The sequence below is a fragment of the Stegastes partitus genome, unplaced genomic scaffold, assembly GCF_000690725.1.
Source record: "Stegastes partitus isolate 25-593 unplaced genomic scaffold, Stegastes_partitus-1.0.2 Scaffold1037, whole genome shotgun sequence".
NCBI classification, from domain to species: Eukaryota; Metazoa; Chordata; class Actinopteri; family Pomacentridae; genus Stegastes; species Stegastes partitus.
Window position 1 is genome coordinate 75,437 of NW_007578768.1, and position 23,506 is coordinate 98,942.

General features: G+C 45.5%; 2 protein-coding genes across 2 annotated transcripts in view; one reads left to right on the top strand and one right to left on the bottom strand.

The window, feature by feature from the left end:
* Positions 1–2,023, top strand: part of shdb (Src homology 2 domain containing transforming protein D, b) — a 27,270-nt gene extending 25,247 nt beyond the window's left edge. Inside the window, exon 9 of the mRNA XM_008295308.1 lies at positions 201–2,023. The gene's annotated coding sequence lies outside the window, so the exon portion shown is untranslated. The remainder of the gene's footprint in view (positions 1–200) is intronic.
* Positions 2,024–11,018: 8,995 nt separating this feature from the next.
* On the bottom strand, positions 11,019–15,323 carry s1pr3a (sphingosine-1-phosphate receptor 3a). The gene is made up of 2 exons (XM_008295309.1): positions 14,534–15,323; positions 11,019–13,794 (listed from the first exon to the last, which is right to left on the bottom strand). The coding sequence occupies exon 2, from the start codon at positions 13,676–13,678 to the stop codon at positions 12,479–12,481; it is 1,200 nt and encodes a 399-aa protein (XP_008293531.1). The 5' UTR covers positions 13,679–13,794; positions 14,534–15,323; the 3' UTR covers positions 11,019–12,478.
* Between the last annotated feature and the right edge of the window lie 8,183 nt (positions 15,324–23,506).

A 23,506-nucleotide genomic window follows, 5' to 3' on the forward strand; every position in this document is an offset into this window, starting at 1 on the left:
AAGAGAAGAGGGCCAAGAACTGAGCCCTGTGGGACCCCACATGAGAGGGGAGCAGAGGAGGACACAGAGTCACCAAGGCTGACACAAAAAGTTCTATCTGCCAAGTATGACCTGAACCACTCCAGTGCTATACCCCTGATGCCCACCCACTGTTCTAAACGTGAGATCAAGATGTTATGGTCCACTGTATCAAATGAGAAATAGCATGAGACGGATCCCCTCTGGTCAGATGTTTGGACTGAAGTGTTGAGTGGATCAATCCCAGCTTTGTCTCCCATTTACAGAACCAGCTCTGTGTGTGAACACAGATGTGGCCAAAATGACAATCCTGATTGTTTTAATTAATATTTAGATCACAAATAATTGTTACAGTTATTAATGAATAAATATTAATTAATAAACCCAGCGCTGCTTTCACTTCCATGTGGTGCTACATTCATGCTAATGTTCAACTTTATGCAACAAAATACGACTTTAAATAAGGTTCTTGTTTACATGAGCTCAATTAGGCAAAATATAAATTAAATTTTACGTGAGCAGCCTCACTTGCTCAACATCTGCTACTCGACAGACAATGCAATTTACCAGTGGTCCCTGAACGCCTCGTACGCAGGCTACGGTCGATGCTAGCGAGGCGGCTGTGCACAGAGAAGCTTCTGGTCTCCGATCAGTTTCTGCATCTCAGACTGATGTTTGACCAACAATGATACTGAAAAGAGTGAAATGAGGGGTTCTAATGTCAGATTTACTCCAATAAAAAACAATTGGTTTTATTTAAATGGACTGTTTTCTACGAGTGAAGCCGTTTCACAGTCGATCACGTTCTGTAATTGTGAGAAGCACCAGGTTTTATGTTCTGACCATGAGCAGATGTTTACTGACGTGTGTCCTGGATCAGAATTGCATACTCCACCTTTAACGCTGCTGCTTCGTGCTCGTGAGTTTCTCCAAATTAAACAGGACTAACAGTTTATGATTAGCCCAGTTTGATCTGCAGGAGGCTCTGAAGGCTCCTCAGTGTGTTTTGCTGCCGCAGAGGAAATAGATTGATAACGAGCAGGGAGAAAATCGGCTATCGAAAATGATGAGCTCAAAAAACCAGCCCAAAATGCTAATGGCCCCTCCACCGGCAGCCCCGAGCCGCTCCGGCTGCCGAGGGAAATCCCTGATATTGTGCTGATTTTTCATGTTTGTACCAGAATCAATAAATTAAATTGTACTGTAGAAGATGGAGGAACCCGTTGGCGCCCTCAGGCTTGGGAAGACCCTTTTTGTAAATGCTGGAAAATTCACGCTACAGAAAACAATGATGTTCATGTTGCAAAAAAAAAGAAGCTATTTTCAAAGATATGAGGTTTTTACCGACAGCGGTTATTTTTCAAACGCTTTTCTACACAAAGTCACACCGTTTGTTTCCATCTGTTCTGTTCTTTGCTGTTTGCTGAGGATTTGCTCGACTCATCCCTGTGTTCCTTGTTGATTGTGCATCATGAGCAACAAAGACGTCGTGTTGTGTTGGTCCTCGTATCCACCTGTCTGACCTTCCTTTCTCATCGCTCGCCGTTTTCTTAGACAATGCCGGGTCTGTTGAAGCAAACCGCCGCTGCTGTTATTATCAGAGATGAGCGTCAGGCTGCATGTGAAGCAAAGAGGCTGAACACTCAAACAAACCCCCGAACTTTCTGAATGTTATTTGTCTGATTGCAGATTTTCTTTTGGCCAAATCACTCCGTGCTGGTTAGTGAGCTGTCTTTGAGTTAGACGTTTGCCATCTGGGGTGGTTTCCCTCGTCTGCTCGCATTGTGCTGCTGAAAAGTGATTTTAGGGAAGCGGCAACACATTTCTGACCATGGGAAGGGACAAAGCTCATTTAAATCGTTCTTTTCTTTAATCCCAAAGTGGAATATGGCAGGTTGGACTATTTACCTGCTGCCAAAGTGTTTAACGTTCATGTATATTTTCATAACGGTTCCCAACCCGAAGGAGGATTAAAAATAATAAAAAAGGACATTATGATGCACAACATCATGTTGATTTTTTCTTTTGGTTACTTAAAATGATTTAAAAATGATTGAATAAAGGACAGAAGTTGAGCTGCTAAAGACGTCTAACGTGTGAGCGGCTGAAACAAAGGCTGAGACGACTGCTTCACATGGATTAACAGTAAAGAAATGACCTGATTATTTTGACCTTTTTTAGCTAAAAATTACTCAAAAAGATTGAAAAAGGTGAAATAAATACTAAACTGCATTTTACAGGCGTGAAACCTGTCGTGGCCACAACAAAGACCAAAACGATAGGATCACGTGTTACAGACTGGAACATGCAGCGTGTTTCTACATTTATTTTTTTAAGCTAAAATGACTGAAACACAATTGGAAAAGGGAAGAAATGGAAAATAAGTGATGGCGTACAGATGTGAAAGCTGTGAGCTGCTACAGAAACGACGGGGTCACATGTGAGGAAGGTTGGGAACCGCTAATGTAGATTAAAAAAACATTGTTGATTGAAAAAGGCAGCACTTCCACAACGCTCTGATGAAGAGAATCGCTGATCAGATTTCACACAAAAGCCTCCTTTGCAGCCCAGAGAGGAGGAAAAAGGAGGCACAAAGGACTTGGCAAGACTGCGTGCTTCACATACTCAAACACACACACTTGCTTTCCTTCATCCATTAACAGCAGAGGGAGGGAGGGTGAGGACTGGGGGGTGAGGTGTGGCTGAGGAGGGTGAGGCAGCCCCTCATTATTTGGGCTGCGCTGCAGTGAAAAGCGCTGGGATTGCTTTCATTACTGAGCCAAATGAAATAGCAGAGGCTGATTACCCGCGTGACGGAGAGAGGAGACGAGCTGGATCGCTCTCTGTTGGGAGGAAGGAGGCTGAGGGGGAGGCGAGGGGAGGAGCTGGAGGGCTGGGAGACGTCGCCCGGCTCGACTTCACCAACAAAACTCCAAATAAGTGTGTTTGTGAGCGAGACGGGGAAGAGGGGGGCTGCCACAGTCCCATGTTTTCAGACGAGCCTCCCTGGGGACGGACGTGAATAATAACTGGATGGAAAAGCAGGAATCAAACAAACATCACGCTCTGATTTTACAGCCTTTTGTCTGAGAGCTGAGCTCCATTTGTGGAGGTTGGAACAAATGGCAGCGTCCCCTCCACACAGCACTACCATCCTGTGTGTGTGTGTGTGTGTGTGTGTCTGTGTGTCTGTGTGTGTGTCTGTGTGTGTCTGTGTCTGTGTGTGTGTGTGTGTGTGTGTGTGTGTCTGTGTGTCTCTGTGTGTGTGTGTGGCTGTCACATCAGAACCGGGTCGTGGGTAGCGTCAGATGCGGTGGGCGTCGGCCACTGCGCGGTGGCAGCAGCTGCTAATCCATCAGATAAGCTCGGTGGAATGAACACCTGTGATCGCTGTGGAGCCAGAACCAAAACCCAGAGCCCCGTTTAGGAAACCACACAACGCACACACACCCGACACAAATACCAGTAAAGGGTCTCGGTAGATATGTGGCTCACAGAGGCCACAACAGGAAGGGGACGGGTGCAAACAGGGACGTTAATGACGGATGAGCTCCATTTAGCTGCTTTGGTTTCAGGATCCTGCTTTGTTTCTGCACATTGGTCCTCGTAAATAGGACAGAATCATTCTTAATTAATCAATAAAGGCGTGAAAAAGGGTTTCAGGAATCAGAATGAACAAAGTGTTTATACGTCTGATAGCAGAAGAGTCACTGGCTCAGAGAGAGAACGAATAAGTTAGTAAAACACGTCTGAAGTCAAAGTTTTAAAGGAGGCTCTGAATCTGACAAAAGAGATTTTTGTTGTTTTCTAGAACTCATCCTACCATTTGCCAAAGAAACTATACCCAGTACGTCCCAGTATGTCCCAGTACAGAGTATGTAAACACAGTATGGCAGTAATGTTACCAGGATAGCTCGAAAACGTTCATCATGTCTTCTTAGTGATAATATAATGTTCAGGTTCTCTATCCAGACATGTGGAGTGTGGTTCTTATTACCGGACAGTTTCGGCGACAACGCTCGCCTTCTTCAGAGATGACAACCGAAACTGTCAGGTAATAAGAACCACACTCTACATGTCTGGATAGAGAACCTGAGCATTATAATGTTACCAGGATACCAGGATGTTGCACTAGAATAAAAGCCAGCGTGCTTTTCTGCCCATCTGACCCACAATCCTTTGCACAGCTACGTCACACTGTCTCACGCGGGTGTAAACCAGCCTGAGCTGGGCTTAGGGCACATGGCGGGCCGTCGAAGTTCAAGGTGCACAGTTATGATGCAGCAGTTCGTCCCAGTTGTCTGCAGGCTGCTGGGAACATGCCGTACTGGGAGCAGGCCGTACTGGGAGCAGGGCGTACTGGGAGCAGGCCGTACTGTGTGAGGACACTGTGCTCAAGTGTGTGATTTGGCTCTGGACTTGATTCTGAAAGATTTTTCTGTTTAAAGGGGAAATTTTTTCATTTAGAATTTTGCTTCCAGACGGTCGGACTTGTGACGCAGAGATTCAAGAGCCGAGTGTGAAGATGATAAAGAATCAGAGACCTTTGGTCAGTGTTCAGTCATTTGGATCATACATTTCTGTTCTGTCTGTTATTACATGAAAACATCAACGTCAGCGTGTTCTCAGATCCTCCAACCACAGAACATGATCTACTAACGTTCACACAGGCCCGATAGTTTTCCTTCTGTCAGATAAACTCGGCTTCATGTGCAGAACCAGTTCTGATGGAGCAAAGTTTAACTCTTAATATGTGCAATAAAACAAGTGAGCTGTCGGACCGACTTCAATGAACGGCTTCAGCTGGTAACACGCAATCAAATTCAGTTCATCTAAACTCAGTAAACCAGTGAAATAAATGTCATTTGGTTTTAATCGTTGGATTCATTTCCAATGAGGATCGCTGCAACTTCAGTTTAAGGAAAGTCAGGTTGAAATTTCCAGTTTAAGTTTTGGTTTTATCCAAATGAAAAACGTAAAACGTGATGTTGTCATTAGATTTAGCTTCATTCTGTCCTCCTCTTCATTCTGTCATCCTTTCAGGAGAAAACAGCTGCAGCAGAAGGCACACGGTGCTGAAGGTGCAGTAAACTTATTTTTTACACTTCTTCTAAAATGAGGAAACCGGTTTAAAGGTATGAAGTGTATTTTCAAGTTGATAGAATCCAGGAAGCCGCAGCCTTCTCCACAGCAGAGGGAGATTTATCTGAAACACAAGTTCACTTGAAATATTGATTCAAACCTCCCGTGTCGGGCTGTGAGGGCTTTAACCCGTGTGAGATGCACACTTCCAGCCAAACCTCCAGGCTCGCTGCATGCACAGAGGCAGACCATCGGCCAGCTGTGCACTCTCAGTGCCACAAGTGAGGGACGGGACACGCATGTTAGGCCCAGAGCCTCATGTTTAGCCCCCGTCCCAGACATGCTAATCCCGACAGTTGTGGCAGGCAGGCGTGGAGGAGATGGATTGGAGGTCAGAGCGAGCAGGTGTGTGCATGCCGTCAGGCCCTGCAATCAGAGGAGGCTCAGAGAGGAAGGCAGCTGCTGCGGGTTTTGGGGGATTTTATGGGGGAAGAATTTAGAAGAGATTGCTGATCCACTTCTGCCACCTATCTGTTATACATGGATGGATAGATGGATAGATAGATAGATAGATAGATTGATAGATTGATAGATTTCTGTTCCATCTTTGTGGTTTTTTGAGGGCCATGCATCGAGCTTTTTACAGACGGGGGAGCAGCAAACATCTCTATAATCAAGCACAGACATTTATTCATTGATCTTCTTGTTTGTTCTTGCAGGGACGCAGTTACAATCAATCGAGCTAAGCTAGCAGCTAGTTTACATGTGTTGGCCTCGTGCAGGAAGATAAAAACCAACCACAGAGTAACAAGTACGGGACGTAAAACAACACGAAAGAAAAGGTCCATCGGTGTGAGATGACAGATAGAATGACTAAATATCATAAAGAAAAGGCAGCTGTTGGTGGTGACAAGGTTTGATTCTGGTTTAAACACTTCCTGAGTCTCTAACGTTTGCTGTATTCCAACATGAGGAACTCTGTTTATCTCAGTCTGGAGATTCTGGGTCGTATTTATGCTTGTTGCTCAGTTTCCTGATTAGCTGATGCATCGTTCTCTCAGATTTAACAATAGGCTGATTATTTAAGTGATTTTTCAAGAAGAAAATGACGAGCAGCTGCTGGAGACGGTGAATATTTGGTGCTTTTTGCTGTTTCACATGATCGTAGCTGTCAGTAAAACCGTGACCTCTGGCTCTGGGACAGGTCAGCATGTCTCACTGCTGTCCTACATTTTATCTAAGGACTGATCCACTGGTTAACATGAGAGCTCCTGATCAGCTGCAGCCCACATCAGCTCTGGGCTCCCTTTGGATAAGATATTGTTCCAGAAATGTCCACCATGGAGGATGTGTTTCTTGTTGCTAAGGAACTAGAAATAAAATCGGGAGGAATGGCTTAGCCGAGATGATAGGACGTATTCTGTTTTCACTCTACTTGTCTACTTGATCTGCTCCAGACAGAGGAATTAAAGGCAGCGGGGTGTTGAGGGGAACGCTGGGAGGAGCGGCTACCAATCCAAATCTCAGCGAGCTCCTCCACATATCCTCCTACCAAGTGACCTTTGCCTCGGCTCCCCTCGGCTCCTTCCCAGCTGCTCCCTGGATAAAGCCCTCTGATCTCGAGGAGCTTATCAGCAAAGTCTGCCTTGGTCTTTGCCTTTTTCTCCTCTCTCTTGTGTTCCACATATAATTACAGTGTATTGAACCAGACAGCAGTGAGGTGAGGCGACACGGGGAGGAGAACGGTCACACACCAGATGAATGGGAGCTGGGCTGGAGAGGAGGGGATGGCTTCGGCCGAGGGGCTCCCAGCGTGAGCGGCCGCCTCCAATGGGCCCCCTGGCTGCTCTGGGCCTGGCCCCACTCCACCTCCGAGCCGCATCAAAAAGGGACTTGAGAATGACAGAAGTGTTTCATTCTGGCACATTGAGCGGCTCGGACCAGATGGAGTCTTTGTTCTTGCTCTCAAACACACACGGCGCAAACACGTCTGTGTACAACAACAAAAAAAAAACGTGGAACATGCAAATGCGCACACGTGCACGCGCACACGCTTCCCCGGCACACACAGCGGTATAAAGCCAGGATCACGCCGACGGGAGGGTGTGATTCCCTTGTCCTCTGTCGTGTTCACATTAGTCATATGCAAATAGGCATTGTGCACGGAGAATGACACAAATCCACCATGTCTAAACCCTCAAAGAGGACCGGTGACGGCTATTTAGTTAACATGATTTATTAAGGTATTTGACCCAGTTAGCACACGGGCCATTTGTGCTGTTTGTTTCACATGTTTGGAGAAATTGAATCTGTCAGAGCTCGGATTTGAGGACATGAAAACGAGGATTTGAGCGAAAAGGAAAGTATTAATTTTCTTCTCTTCATGTGCTCAGAGTCAGGCCTCTGAGCTGGAGCCACTTCCTTTATCTGCACAGAAATGGAAGAAGAAACGAGAACATGGTTTTATTTTGTCTTTTATCCTAATGTTCACTGTTACTTATATTCTGCTTTCTGTTTTGATGAGCAAATGCTAAAAGGATGCAGCCATTGTTGTGGTTTAGTTCTATTTAATCACACAGAGCAAAGCAGCTTTATATCTGCTGATGAATTTATTTTTTATTTTTTTAGGAAAATATTCTCTGCATGTCAAGTTTGAATGAAGAGAAACTTTCATAAAGGTGAAAAAGGTGAACATTTTATTTTATTTTATTGTATTTTATTTTATGTACCTTGTTAAATGTCCATGTGATGTTTTTTTTATGCTAGAAGACGCATCATGAGCAGAACAAGCGGTCAGCAACATGCTGAACATTCCCACCTGGATGCTGCAGTGCCCTGATTCAGACCTCAACAACTTCATACCTCACAAACCTTCAGAACCAAACCTGTCTTCTTGCAGAGCGTTCTGCATCATTATTCTCCTTCAAAATCCGATTCAGACAAGTACAGTTAAATGATGTCAGTCTTGCATCCTACCAGGGTGCAGTGGAGGATCTGTACAGTTTGTGACCAGAGCTGTAGGTGAGCTGGTGTGCTCCAGCTGCAGAATGTGGAGAGGTGGGTGGAGAAAGAGACTTTATAGATGAGACAGGAAGAGGTTCTGTTCATGGAACACTTTGGGTTTTACACACAGAGATGAGTTTTTAGATGTTTAGCTGCAGAAGGATTTTGTTATTCGGCAGATGTCTGACTTCACTGTGTGATGTTCAAACTACCTGCTTCAGCAACATCAGTTCATCTTCTATGTCCAGCAGATAAAAACTTTAGTGTTTGTGACACATGAAGCCTTGTTGTCGACTTCACCTGTTCAGGTGGAATCTTTCTGTTTTGGCAGATCTTTGCAGGACTTATTGTTTTGATTTTCAAATCAGTTCAGTTATATTTATATCGTTCCAAGGCACAGCATCATCCATGTCAGGGCAGCTCACATAGTGAGGTCATGACCTTAAAATATCACATTACAGAGAAAAAAACCTCCAGAATCCAAGGATCTTCTGGGAGGCGGTCACTAAGCGACAGGATGAGATCTCCAGAACCACATTCAGGAGGTCCGACATCTGCCTTGACCAGGTAGGGTGAAGGTAAAAGCGTTTTGTTTGTTTTGTGTTTTTACTGTTGACTAAATCCTTTCCATGAGATAAAGTTCCCAGAAGATTCTTGATTTAAATGATTTGCACTTCAGAGGTTTGTATCCGGAGACCCCAGACCTCTGATCCGGGGATTATGTACGTCCAAGGTACAAACCTGAATGATTGATCAAGTTGAACATCAGTCGGTATTTATTAGCAATTTTCATCTGATGCCTTTGACTTAAAATGATTATTTAAAGTAAAGGCTTGAAGCTGCAGCAGCTCCCTGTTCTCTTTGGATTCCTTCCTTTTCAAATGTTTTAAACATCAGTGAACCTCCTCAGCTACATTTTTGACAATCAGTTTTCAGTTATTTTGTATTGCTTTCACATTTATTAACTGTTTTTAATCTTTCTTTCTGCAGGCGTGTTTTCAAACAGAAAACAATCTGCTGAGGATTTGAATGAGGACAGCGAGTCGCGGTGAAGAAGACGAGGGAGCAGGACGCCGTCGACTCCCTGACTGCAGATCCCACCACACAGCTCAGTATTTCAGTATTTTCTGATGCTCCATGTGGCACACAGCCAGGATCGTCTGGCTGATTCAGGAAAGAGAGCGTCTGACAGGGAACAGCCAGTGACCTTTAGGCTGGAAATGCTCGGCTGGTGTTGCGTCCTCGCTGTCTTTTTCCATCAGAACTGGAGGTGCAGAGCAACGACACATCCTTCAGCTGAGGTGAGCATGAAATGCCAGTCTGTCAGCTTCTGTCTGCTCTGTGCTGTGCCATGTGGTCTAAAGAACAAACTGCCTGTGATCAGCTCGTCCATCCGTTCAGTTTAAACCAAGCTTCAGCGCAGCAGGTTTTTCTTTTTGGAACATAAACCAATCAGCAGCTAGAAAAGCAAACCTGACATCTGCTATCACTTAAAACATCTAATGGTTTCTCAGAATTCATCCTTTGTGCCTTCTCACGATGCCTTTACGGTGCTCTTCTGGTCAAACAATTCTTTAATTTAGTTCCAGAGATTTTAATGACGGGACACATTTCCTTCACGGTGTAATCACGCCGTACACCTTTCATGACTAATAGCTCTGAGACCTCACTGACTTGGAAACCAGTTAAAATAAATATCAAGGATTTCTTTGCATTATTCATCAGCGTCTGTCTCGTGCCTGCCTATGAATGGGAATCAGAGAGCATCAATCAGCTTCCTGTGAGGATATTAAATGAGTGCAGCAGGTTAAATCACATGACGTTTCTCCTGCATGAACAGATGAATATTTCTACTTTAATGTGTGCGTATAATGCTTAAGCTTCCATTTCAGCCTTGATTTCAGCTGATTCATAGATGCAAACATCAACTGTTCATGTGGTGGAAAGCTGCAGACAAAGAACAGCGTCTGCATGTTTCATGTCTGTGGCTCATGTGCAGCCGTAACAACAGTTTGCATTCACTCATAAAGACCACGTGGACCACAGTAGTCCTGGGTTTCTAATGACTCCTACAACACTGCTGATCACACGGACAAAGAAAAGAGCTTCTGGATGGAAGATGAAACAAACACTGAGCTATTTGGCCACAATGAGCAGAACTATGTTTGGAGGAGAGACGATGAGGCCTCTAACCTCAGGAACACCCACCCTACTGTCAGGCATGGAGGTGGCAGCATCATGTTCTGCATCCAGTGGACCTGGTGCTTTACACAAAGCAAACGGACTCACGAAGAAGGACGTTTACCTTCACATGTTTCAGGAAAACTTAAGATCATCAGCCAACAGGTTGTTTCCTGGAAACAGCTGGTTGTTCCAACAAGACAATGAGCACAAACCAACATCAAAAGTGGAAAAGAAATGATTTAGTCCGGCTGGAAGAAAGGTTCTAGACTGGTCTCCCCAAAGTTCTGACCCAAACCTCATCGAAAGTCTGTGGCCTGTGATGAACAAACAGATCTGTGTCAGAAAGCAAACAAATGGAGCTGAACGGCACCAGTTTCACCAGGAGGAGGGTCAGAGATACAACAAGAACCTCGTGGACACCAGAAGTGAAGTGAAACATTGAACCAGACATCAGAATCACTGTCTGTGTATGTGTGACCCAGCACATGTTGTCATGTTTCCAGAACACCTCAAATAAATCAATGGAAGAACCAAAATGCAGACATTCATGAGTTTAAATGATTCCATCACAGAAAACTCAGAGTCATAGAAGTCAGTGGAAACAACGCTCACGGTCTTTATAAACGAATGTAAACTTGTGTTCACGGCTAAACGCTCTGTGACCATTTATACAGAGAATAAAGGCAGCAGCAGAGTTTCAAGGTAACAAAATCACACATGTGAGATCCTGATGAACGGGAATAGAGTTTTATTAGCGATATAATGGTATCAGGTCCTACATCACCCCCGGCAGAAACGTCAATTACAGTCTACCGCCATTAAATAATTCACATCCAACACTCGTATTCACTAGTGGTTAGCTGACGTGTGAGTGGTTTCTAGATGTGCTGATGAGAAGCAAATATCTTCATGAGTGGAGTTATTAGCCATGCAGGTTCAGCTCACAGTGCAGCTGACAAGGTAGAGCTCAGACTGATGAAACATGAACCAGGAGTGGTAACGAAGAGCCCAGAGTCCAAAAGAAAGGACCCGAAGGCCAATCAGTTCTATCTGCAGCTCCACCAGCAGGACAAACTTTACATTCTTGCCCGCTAGTGGTAAGAATCTACTGATGCAGTGTAGCTTTGATCTAACCGCCGTCCTCTGGTGTGTCATGAGCATCACAGCCTCTGGAGGCCGCTAGTCTTACAATAAACTTTCAGTCTTGTTTTTTCTCTCACAGTGCAATCCAAATAATCAGTAATACAGTCACTAATAAAGGTCCTAGTACCGTGATGGTTTTTATGCACACAAAGCAAAAAAATATACCAGTTTACAGTCATAAGGTGGCAAATGTTTTCACAGAAAATAAATCGTCTACCAGATCAGGTCGTGGTGGAAAATGCAGGCGTTTAAAACAAAGTCCTGCGTATCGCACATGCAAAAGAAAAAGTGCCACAATTTGATCGTTTCTGCCTAAAATGACAAAATAAAGAAATGAACGTATTTACAGACACAACACTGATAACGTCACGTCGTCTGACTACACCTTCACCCCCACAGCGTTCTACAGGATTAAAGATAAAAATCCAATTTATTGATTTAGACAAACCTTTGAAGTTAAAACACTGTTTTGATGGGATCATGTTGTGCGTCATTTAAACTCAGATTCAGTTGATTTACAACTAAATTCAGGTTGAGGTAACTTAATGAAACTTAATTTTTCTGTCGGGATCATTTCAGACAGTTGAGTCTGCTAATTAGAAATACCTCTGAGTGTAGAGAAAAGGCTCGTTTCCCAACTCACTGTGATCTCGTGGTTCAACTTAGTTTCATTAGAAGTTGTTTGATTGATGCAAACTATTTGTTTTGCTCCCAAACATTATTTTTTACAGTGTAGTTTCTCAGACGTTGACTGAACCCATCCATGAACTCGTCCTGTCGTATTTCATAGTTTTAAATGCTGACGTCTATCCTGGTGGGACACAAACACATTCAGTCTCTCTCTCGTGTTGGAAATAAAGTTATTGCTGTAAATAGTGGCTTTAAATGATCTGCATTCATCTTCAGTCTGGATTCATTTGCTTCCATCTGAACTTCTGAGTAATTTTATCAACGTGTCACTGATCCAGCTCCACGAGCTGTAGGGCACAGAGTGGCTGATAGTCGGACTGATCCGTGTGACTCTAAGGCCACGTTCAGGTGCTTCCACTCAGAACTTGCTGAGGGGCTGCAGAGCTCCTGCCTTCACGAGCACAGCCGAGAGCAGGTCTGCAGGCCCAGAGGGGTGGGTCACAGCGGTGGCAGACGGGTCTCCATGCTTGCTGTCAGGGTTCACAGGTGTGGGAACTTTCCCTCTGCTCAGCGTGGACTTGCCCGCCCCGCTGCCTCCCCCTCCGCCCAGGCTGGTCTTGCTGTTTTCCGCTGTGGGGATGATGGTGCCGAGGTGAGGGTTTCCGACCACGGGGGTCCCAGTGGGCTCCATGCTGGTCTGACAGCAGCACAGCAGCCGGAAGAAGGCGGCTCGCATCTCCCTGCTGGACAGAGTGTAGATCAGAGGGTTGAGGGCAGAGTTGAGCACGGCCAGGGCGATGAACCAGTCCACCTGGTAGAGCACAGGGCACTTATCCGGGCTGCAGCCGACATCCAGCAGGAGCAGGAGGAACAGCGGGGCCCAGCACATGACAAACAATCCAAGAACAATAACCACAGTCCGCAGCAGGGCCAGCGAGCGCTCCGAAGGCCGGCTGCTCACCCGGCGGCCGCTGGAGGTCACCAGGCGGTAGATCCTGATGTAGAGGATGATGATGGCCACCAGCAGGGCGCTGAACACGCTGATGCAGAAGGCAACGTAACTCTTAGCGTAGAGCGGCAGCACCGTGGAGCAGGAGGCCAGATTGTTCAGGCAGTTCCAGCCGAGGCTCGGCAGGGCGCTGAGCAGCACTGACACCAGCCAGCAGGCCGCCAGCAGCGCCAGCAGTCTGCCTCTGCCTGCTGTCTCACAGGGCCGCAGACGCACCATCGTCATGTGCCTCTCGATCCCGATGGCCAGGAGGCTGAAGGTGGAGGCGCTGAGGGCCACGAACATGCTTCCCTCCCTGGCCAGCCACTGCACCGGTGTCAGGAAGAAGGTGTTCCGTCCCGAGGTGAAGATGTTCACCACGTAGGCCACGCCGGCCAGCAGGTCTGACAGGGCCAGGTTTCCAATGAGGAAGTACATGCGACTGTGGAAGCGCTTGTTCCTCCAGAGAGCGAGCAGAACCGTGACGTTCTCCAGGACGATCAGGACGCAGATGAGGAGCAGCACCACCATCTTGCAGGCCCCGCCGGTGCGAGGCCGGTCCCACTTGCCCGAGTGGTTGTAGTGGCTGACGATGACGGTGTTCATCCCCTCCTCGATCATGTTCCCCATGGTGCCTGCGCCTCACTGACCTTCGTCGGTCACACAGCAGAGGGCGCCACAGCACTGGACACAGCAGGGGGAGGCAGAGCTGCTCAACCTGGCAGGAACACGGCTGGCATCTCAGCCTGAGTCCAGTTCAGAGAAGAAACACAAAAAAAACATAAAGACAACATTAAGGTTCATTTTGGTTAACTTGTGTAGAAAAAAAAGGTTCTTTAGGAGGACTTTAAGAACTGAAACCAGTAAAAGCAAAGAGTTGGAATTTACCTCTTTAATATCTTTTAATTGAACAGGGATTAAACAATTAACACTCACTGGCATTAAAAATGTCTTTTACACAAGTGTCCTGACAAATACAGCAATGCAATCAAACAGGTAAATGACATATAATACAACATAAAACATACTCAGATAGAAACAAGAACTTTAAAACATTACTATCCTGATTTTCTGGTTTTAACTCCCTTTATACTTGAAAAAGTGATCATATCCACCTAAATGTCCGAATTTCAGACTGAATTTGATTCCTAGTGGAAGGACCACAGCTCATAGTTAAACATCTGAACCTAAACCTTTAAAAAAAAACTAAAAAAAACACTAAATTAGGCTCAATTATGCATCCAAACATCACAAACACTGTGAACATGTTCCCACACACAGGTTGTTCTCTTTAATCAAACGAAAAAACGATCTTTTGTCGACTTTTAGAACATTTTAGGTGACACTAGATGCCGAATCCTGAGAGGAACTTTCCAAAGTTTTCCAAAGCTGTGTGACGCACGTTTTGGAAACTGATGGAGCAAAGTAAAGTTCCATAATAAAGCTTTAGTGTTTTATTCTGTGTGTAACAGCAGGTTATCGTACCTTTTGGAGCGTTTGGACTCATCTGAACATCCCGACGATGTGGAGAGACCTGCAGTATCTGGACGATGGTTTTCTCTCCTGCGTAAAGACGCACTGGTGCCAAACAAAACGGAGTCTCTGCGATGTACAAGTCAGACGTAGGTATCGTATCGTTTATGAAGTGTTATCCTCCAAGTATCCACAGAAAACTTTGTCCTGAACTTCTGGGCGTCCTCTGCGCACTGTGACTCTCCAGCTCTGGCTGTCCCGCTCTCACCCTCCCAGCCGGCGGCCGGCGGGGCGGATCTTCCTTCACCTCTCCGTTTAATTATGAGTCAGACGTAGAGGTCAGAGCCACGCGTGTCCTGGCCTCACACGACAAAACGCTGTACAGATGTGTCACTTTGGAGTGAACACGCTCCTTCTGCCTTTCCAAACAAGCAGCAGGGAGGGTTTGAGGGATTTGGTTGACTTTCCAGGTGTAGGTCAAAGGGTTTTGTTGTTGCTGAGTGTCACAGGGAAGAACACCCAATCTGCTTGTTCCAATGTGTCATGAAATTGCAGCACTTACCTGCCCAAACACATGTTGCAGTTTTTGCCCCAAGGGCCTCGTGTGCCTCCATTAAGTTGCATCATCTCCAAATGGCCTCACACACCTAATCTTTTGATCCTGTCTGCTGTTTCCCAACATCGTGTTTTTCAGTCAGATCTCTCGATATCTTGTCAGATGAAAATAATAAGAATCTTGCTCACAGCAGCCCGGTCTGTCTGCTCAGTGTTTACCGTCAACTCCACATTATGTCATTCCATCCACAGGACGCTATTTGACTCACGGCGTCTGTTTATTCGCCCCTTCTGTGGGATTCGTCTCTTCCGCTGACAGGTCAAGAAGTCGGAATCCATTTTATATCAGTGATCTGATGAGTCATTGTTTTTTATGCTCATATCAAGGCTCACTTGGTCCCTTTGGTCCTGCTGAGTGTGAGATAGGTCAGACCTCTCCCATTGGAGCCAACCAGGATGGATGGGAAGGGAAGAGTTGCACTTTTTCGCTTCCTTTTATGCACTTTCTTTGGTGTTATTCAGAATAAATGAGTAAAAGTTTCTGGGATATTGTTCTGCATATGTGGGTGTCATGTGGGATTGCACATACAGTAAGACGGAGGGAGCAGGACGGGTCGTGGTTGATGTCCTGCAGGAGGGATGCTTCCTTCATTGCAGTAGAATAAGAACAGTGGTGGATGCATGAAGCAGGAGAACACAGTAGTTGTCTCATCTTGAGCAGCTTCTCAAGGTGATCCTGGTCCCACCAACCACTCTGCACTGTGTCTGTATGTCAGATCCCACATGTGTGACTGCATGTTTGAAGGACCACAGGCTGGATGCAGAAACAGCAGATGTTATCTTATATTCATGTTCTCTTCCCCATTTTTCTGTATATTTCTTTACTTTTTCTTAATCCCAGTGCCATGGGGAAACCAAAAAAATGAGACAGAGGCTCAGAGAGCGATGAAGAAGAAGCAGAAAGCTGCTGTCGTGCTCTAACATTTTTAGAAATGCTCAGTTTTGAGCTAAACTGCAGCAGGACCACAGAGATGAGGCCGATCTTCACTCTGCAGCCGTTTTTAAAACTCTTTTCAGTTCTGATCGCTTTGCTCCAGGATCAGCTCATGAACTCGGTGACTTTTTACGACTTGACCGTCTAAAAACATGAAGCAGCTTCACAAGTGGAGGAAAATTAACTTCACCAGCAGCTGCTGTGTGGTACATCAGGATGACTTCTTCATGTCAGTGCTGCTTTGGACACCATGATGAGCACGTTAATGGAGAATCCGGTAAAGTTTGAGAAGTCTCATGGAAAGTAAGATAATCTGAGAGTCTGACCAGAAGAAGGAGGAGACTCTCATCTCTACTGTGAAAGACTTCTTGCTTTATCGCTGCAGACCTTTGAACGGCAACTTTATTTCCATCCTGTATGAAAAAAGCAAACCGAGGTGGTGTTCCAGGAACTAGACGGTGCCAGAACCCTCTGGCCCGCTCAGCTGCTCTGGTATTCAAAACAATAAAACACAAAGACAACACAATTCTGACACCTGGTGAAGTCAAGGATGAACTTTTAGTCTCAACTTTTGAGCAAACATGAACCAGAAGTTTCCAGAAACATCAACATTTAAACATCTATTTGATGCCACGCTGCTGTGACGGTTCGCTTTCTGATTTAGCTGCAGAAGAACAGCTGCTGATGGACCTTAGGATGATTTTTACTGTTTAGTTAAAGCGTAAGAATATAAAAGACAGAACCTCATGCACATGTTTTAGAGAGGAGTAGGGGATCTCTTTCTACAGTCCCAGCTGGTCGTGTTGATTCGTGGTCAGGCGACAGCGAGGCGACTGTCCATGTCTGACCTGCTGGGAAACGTCCTCTAAAGTATCGCAGTTATTAAATGTGGTCAAACGGGGCGGTGCTTTCTTTTCTTTTCTTCTTTTCTCTTTGCTGATGACTGCTCTGTTTTTTCAAAGTGTCCATCACTTGTGTTTTTTCTGTTTTTGCTGGATCAGAAGAGCCGGAAAAGCTTCAGACGGGCCAGAAGTTGAGCCCGTGACGGATGGCGGTACTGACCAACAGAGACTGATGTTGTAACAAATGTTGATTTAAAAAAAAGAAGAAGAAGAAATTGCGAGAGAAAAGGAAGAGCAGCAGACCGAGGAGCGTCGGAGCAGACGGGTTTCTCTCTCTCCGGCGGTCCCTGTGGTACCACTGATTGTGAGAGGTTACAGGCGGTCTGGCCCGCTTACCGATGTCAGCCCAAGGCATCGCAGATTAATGAATGACCGCCAGAGCTGTTGACTTTACCCTGAGTCGTAAGAGATGTGCAGACACTCTGACAACCCATTTATAACCATGTGAAAACACCCCACAGGCCTTGGCGCGGTGTTGTTCCAAGCTGGATGCAGACTTCCTGGATGCTTGGTGCTGTGTTGGAAAGAGGAAACGTTGCTGCGGGTCACCAGATCACGAAGAACTGGCCTTGGAATAAGGTCCCATGTAAGTTTATGTAACCGGGATGCCATTAGTGCCTGCATCTGTGTGTGTGTGTGTGTGTGTGTGTGTGTGTGTGTGTGTGCGTGTGCAGCACCATTGTGAGTCAGGGCGCACTGACGCAGGCTCGGTGGTGAGTTAGTTGTTTGGGAATGCTAAGTGTAGTGGGAACCAGGGAGAAGCCGGCGCTGTGGAAAAGGACGGCCTCTCAGATGGTCACCCCGCTGCCCTCCACTGCTGCTGTTTACCCACATCCACTAATCACTTTTCATGGTGCAACAAGCTGACAGGACGTAGACGTGGACACACAGAAGGTTACACAAGTGAACAGTGTGTATCATTTACAAAACACCTCGGATAAGAGAAAGTAAATGTCACACCCCATCCCAGCTAAGTTTGGTGGCATCGTGCTATTTGAGTCAAGGAACCCGGAACATACTTGGATTATATTTGCTGTGTTGGAGATGTTCAGCTGTTTTTAGAGGTCCCATATTTACCCCGACGGAGGAAGCACATGAACAAGTGAAAGCACAAACACTAAGAAACGAGTTCCAGGTCTGCGAATACGAAAACATGGACAAATAAGGAAAATACAAGCAACATGTGTGTCTGCACAGAAAAGATTCCCAGATGCCAGGCTGCTGGATGCTCTGATGACTGTCTGGTCTCACCTGGTTGGTTTATACCTGCGAAAACATCACGTTAGAGTAGATGAGTTAGATTGATTCTGTTTCTCGGGATTACATTTGACCTGTGAGCTAATCAGCTAATGATAGCATTAGCCTCATTACCCACACAACTAGCTAAGGCTAAGGATTTTACTATTCTTGTTGGGATATTAGCATGAAACAACCATAAAACAGTAGATGGGGAGTTCCTCAGATGCTGAGACTGCATGAAGACTCTTGTGTTCACTCCTGCGACCACCAGCAGAACATTCAGTGAGCTTTCCTTGTACCTGAGGTATTTCAGAGTTAGCAGAAGCAGCTGTAGATAGTAGAGAAACCTGCTGGACTGTGATGGAGCTGCTTGTTCTGAATGGATCACCTGGAAGCAGCACCGTGGTGGAGTTCTACAGACACTGAGCTGGATGGTGACTGGTTCATGGTGGTACGAAGCCCTCGGGTCAAACTGTTGGAGCGCTGGGAGGCTAGTTTACACCTCCAGGTTTATAGCAGCAACAAAACAATAAAAATGGATTTTCACCATCAGGGACATTAAATCTAAATGATTACCTTCTCACCTGAAAAACCTGTTAGGAAGTGTGTTACGTCCCTTGTGTTTGGGTTTGTGGTGGTGGATCTCTGGTGGACTCTGGAGAGCCTGCTCCAGGCCCAGCCACCAGCCATCACAGCTGATTAGCCTTTAGCTCCAGACCTGCACTCCAGCCCCTGTTCTCCCATCCTGCCGTTCCTGATTGGACCACCAGTCGGTTCCCTCCACCCTCAGCCAATCCAACTGCAGCAATCAACACACCTGGAGCATAAATCAACCACCAACCTGTCAGTGAGGACGGCTGGGGTTTAAAGTGACCTGTTGGTCCTGGTGCTTCCCGTGTCTTTGTCTTTGTGTGCTGTTTGTTTAATTGTACGTTCTGCTGGAAGCTGCTGGCTTAGTGTGGGAGTCAGCAGAGTCCTGGTGAAGATAAAAGTCCAGTTAGTAGCTCGGTTTAGGAGTTCCTCATGTCTGTGTGTTTTGAGGCACTTGTTTGTCTGAGTTTCTTTTGTTGGTTGTGGGTGTTACAGTCATTAGGTCTGACTAGTTTAGCTCTCTCTGTTCAGACAGTTTACTCTGTTAGCCTTTGTTTGGTTTTATTTGGTTCTTTGATTCAGCAGCACCCATTAGCCCGCTTTGTTTGTATTGGATCAGAGCTTTAGTGTTCAGTTACGTTACTGAGCAATAACCTGCTTTACCTCAACCAAGTCCAGCTGGTTTTTGTCACATCCAGCTGAGCCTAGAGGCCGGATCAGTACCACTACAGGACAAAACCAGAACAAAGTAAAGATGCACTCACTGGATGCTTCTGACTGAAGCAAAGCAAAAAGCAGTCGGTGCATTTTAACAGGTCCAGAACTCAGTGGATCACTGGGACATGATGGACATTAGGAGCAATATGAAGGTTAGACGGAAGACTTAGATGGTCTGGCTGGACCCTGGTGCAGTGTTGTAGATGAACTTACAAGCAGCCTGAGACGACTCCTTTGGGGAATTCTGTCGAGTCAGACTAAACATTTCCCAGGAGTTCAGGCCCGGTCCCGGTTCTTTTCTGCTTTTATGTGCTGCTAATAGGTTCTGTCATGTGTTTCCATTGCTTTACAGATGCTCCTACATCTGCTTTCTCTGATGATCTGAGTCCTGCAGATTGCATTCCAGCAATGAGTGATTGGCTCAAAAACTTAGAACTTTAAATAAGCACAAAAGAGAGATTCTGCTTTTGGGGGAAATGGTACAAAAATAAAAAAGACTTAATGGTAATTTAAATACAAAGCACACTTTCTGAATGCCTTCTAAGTGCACTTTTACCGTTTGAAGTCCCCCTCTGGTGACCGACTATCCTCCTAAAAACTCATCTCTGTGTGTCAAAGCTACACATTCAGAAGTTTTCATGTAAATAATCCCTTCCTGCCTTAAAATGGCCTCGATGTGACTCCACCGCTGCCTCCTGTAGAGCATGCAGATGGAGGAAGCTCCTGCCTGGCCTTCCACCCACCGATCTGCTGCGCTCTGCAGCTCGAACACACCAGCTCACCTATGACTCTGCAGACTCACTCAGACGTACATGTTCAAACTGGAAACTGACCGAGAAGAGTAATAATACAGACGCCTCACCCTGCGAGATGACAGCAGCGCTTCCTCCCGTTTCATTACAGGTGAAACTGTGCTGGTCTGAGTCAGTGCTTATGATGCTGCTGCTGCTCAGTCACGGCGTCCACGGCTTGTTTGGCCTGTGATGTGTCTGTTAGTGTATAAAAAGGATCCCGATGAACATGTCAACAGGGTAAAAAACTAAATGTCAGAGTAGGAAACAGCTGAAAAGATGTTCATCTGTGACAAAAACATGCACGTTAATGAGGTTAACAAATAACTGGATGTTTACTGGAGGAGCTCTTTAAACGTCACACAGTTTCTATGACAGAAAAAACTCATCCTTCTCTCCTTAAACACTCTTCACAGGCCTCAATAGTAAACTTATCAAACCCCTCCAGCTGCTTCAAAACTCTGCAGCCAGAACCAGAAGCAAGCTGAGTCCAAACACTCCTCAGATACCTAAACATCTCCACCGGCAGCCTGTGAGCCGTATCACTGATTTTAATCCATCATTTGCAAATCACAGCAGGCATCAGCTCACCGGTGACCTCCGAACAGTTCATGTTTCCACCACATCGCTGAGCTCTGTGGACTTTCTCACATGAACCGTTCTTCAGGATCAAACCCGTGATCGTGTTGTGTTTAGCTCATCAGCGCCCAGTTTGAAGATCAGATCAGAGGCTGTAAAGGAAATCTGAAAACTCAACTGTTCCAGCTTGGTTTTACTTTGAAACATTTGCTTTATTTACCACAGTAGCAATTCTTATTTATTTACTACTAACAATATACCTTTAAACTATATATATCTCTGCTGTTTTGCTATGTCCCTGTTTTTTTTTTTATTGCATATTACCAAAACTTAAAAAAGGAAACTCCAGCCAGCATATAACAACAACTACAGACCCAGATTATTGCAGCATCTTCTGTATCTCCAGTTTGCGTTGCATATTTTCTAGCATGGAGCACAGCACATCATCGTAGGAGGTCGTGAGCAGAGTTTAAAGGGCTGATAGTCTATCTGGAGTCGAGGCGCTGCCGGTGGGTTATCAGCGGAGCTCCGACATCTTTAAGGGCACGAGGTGACTGCTGGTCTGAGAAACGGCCTCGCTGCTTCTGTCAGATAACAGGTTTATCTGCATTCAGCTCAAAATAGCCACATCAAAGCTCGCACAGATGGAACAATGACTGGAGGACAGATGGACGTGAGATGTATTTTCATGGTACGTTGAGTGATCGGCACAGAAACATGAGGTTTACGCTCTCAGTTTCTCTCTCACATTTATAGATGGAGGATGCAGGAAGACAACGAGAAGAGATTCGACTAAAACATCATCCTGGTTGTCTGGTGGGAAGCAGACGGAGGAACTATCAGCAAGGGACGTCTGATATGCATCTCTCAATTAGCCTTTAGCAGCTCTGACTAAATACAGTCGAATTTCTCAGAGTACATTGGAAATTATTTAAAAGTCAGAGGCAGGAGGCTGGGATGGCTACAAAGCTCATGCCTGGTGAATTTAAAAATGTAGAACTTTTAAGAGGTGCAGTAAAAGACATGAAACCGTCCTGGAAATCAAATCAAAGTGCTCTCCAACACGGCGCCACGTCATCGGCTTTAACATGTTCCCTTTTCTCACACAATCAGTCTGGAATTCAAGATGTCCAGATCTTTACGCCGCTGTTTGTTTTCTTTAGGAACTGGGGGACTTATACGCTAAATAGACTCCGAGACGTCGCTGTGCCAAAATATGTTAAAAATAACTTGGAGCTCGGTCATGTAAACAGTCAATGGCCGATTTTCTCAGAACTGCCTCTCTGATGTCTGGGAAAGAATCCTGTGTGTGTGTGTGTGTGTGTGTGTGTGTGTGTGTGTGTGTGTGTGTGTGTATGTGTGTGAACACAAGACAAATGAGTTTCTTCGTGGGCATGATGCATGTCTGTTCGCTCCTGTGTGTGTGTTCTGGTTTCATATCTGCTTTACACTTTATTTTCTAAACACAAACATAAAGAGGTCTGACTGTAACGCTGGAGGAAATGCATTCAGCGCTTCACATGCATCCTGTTTCTGGACTCCTGTGTATCTTGGCTTGCTGTGATGTGTCTGTCTGCTGCTGTGCACGATCAGGTCAAAGGTGTGTTTCCCCTGAGACGAGGATTAAATTGTCACACAGTCCAGCGTGTTTGCTCCACACATGTTCCACTGACCCGAATCAGACACCAACCCCCAACATCCACCTCATCAGCGGCGTCCAGAGGAGCTCTCTCCCCAACTCCTCAAAAAAATGCAGCAGGAGCCTGAGAAAGAAGTAACCCACTGACAGAAATAGACCAGGCTCCATCTCCAAATGCCATCAGAGCAGATTTAGCATCACTTTAACCTTTGAAAGACGTGCACATGTATTTTTTGTGCTTGCTGATTTTATGGTTTCATGGTAACCTTTGGCACAACATAGTACAAGGACAGGACCTCCCAAAATATGAATTAAGAATTAGAACAAACATAAAACTACAATCCATAGACATATTAATGCATGTGGATAAACAGTGATTATTGCTTAATCAACACCTAAAACATCAGATCTTTCAAATAAGTCTTTGCAAGAAACCAATTAAGCAAAACGAGATGAAACAATTCTACTTTATCATTTGTTTTGTGGGTGAAAATGATCCAGTATCACATGTCTGTTCATGGCAAAAGTTTGTGAACCTCTGCAATTAGAGCAACTACATGTTCAAATGAGTGTCAGGTGTTGTCAGTCAGCTGGTTGATGACAACCAGGTGTGATTGGGCGCCTTGTTTTACTTAAAGAACAGGGATCTATCAGAGTTTGCTCTCCAACACAGAAAAAGGTTAGAAAACAGAGTTTGGACTCCAGCAGTTAAACAGAATGTGTAAAAAACAAAAAAAGAGGAAACAGGACCATTGTAAGCTTCCCTAGGAGTGGTCAGCCATAACACCGCTACGAGAACAAAGCATGCAGAAGTCTGCAAGGTCAGAAAGAAAACGAGGTAACTTCTGAGCAACTTGTGTTCAGGAGTCCATCAGGAGAACATTGAACAACAGTGGTGCTTTGCAGGCTCATAAGAAGAACAGCTGCTGGCCGTCCAGGTCCACACGGACGAGCCTGAACGCTGCTGCAGCATGTTCT

Excerpts from the sequence above, each read along its gene's own strand:
- s1pr3a (XM_008295309.1), bottom strand. The coding sequence starts at position 13,678 with ATGGGGAACATGATCGAGGAGGGGATGAACACCGTCATCGTCAGCCAC.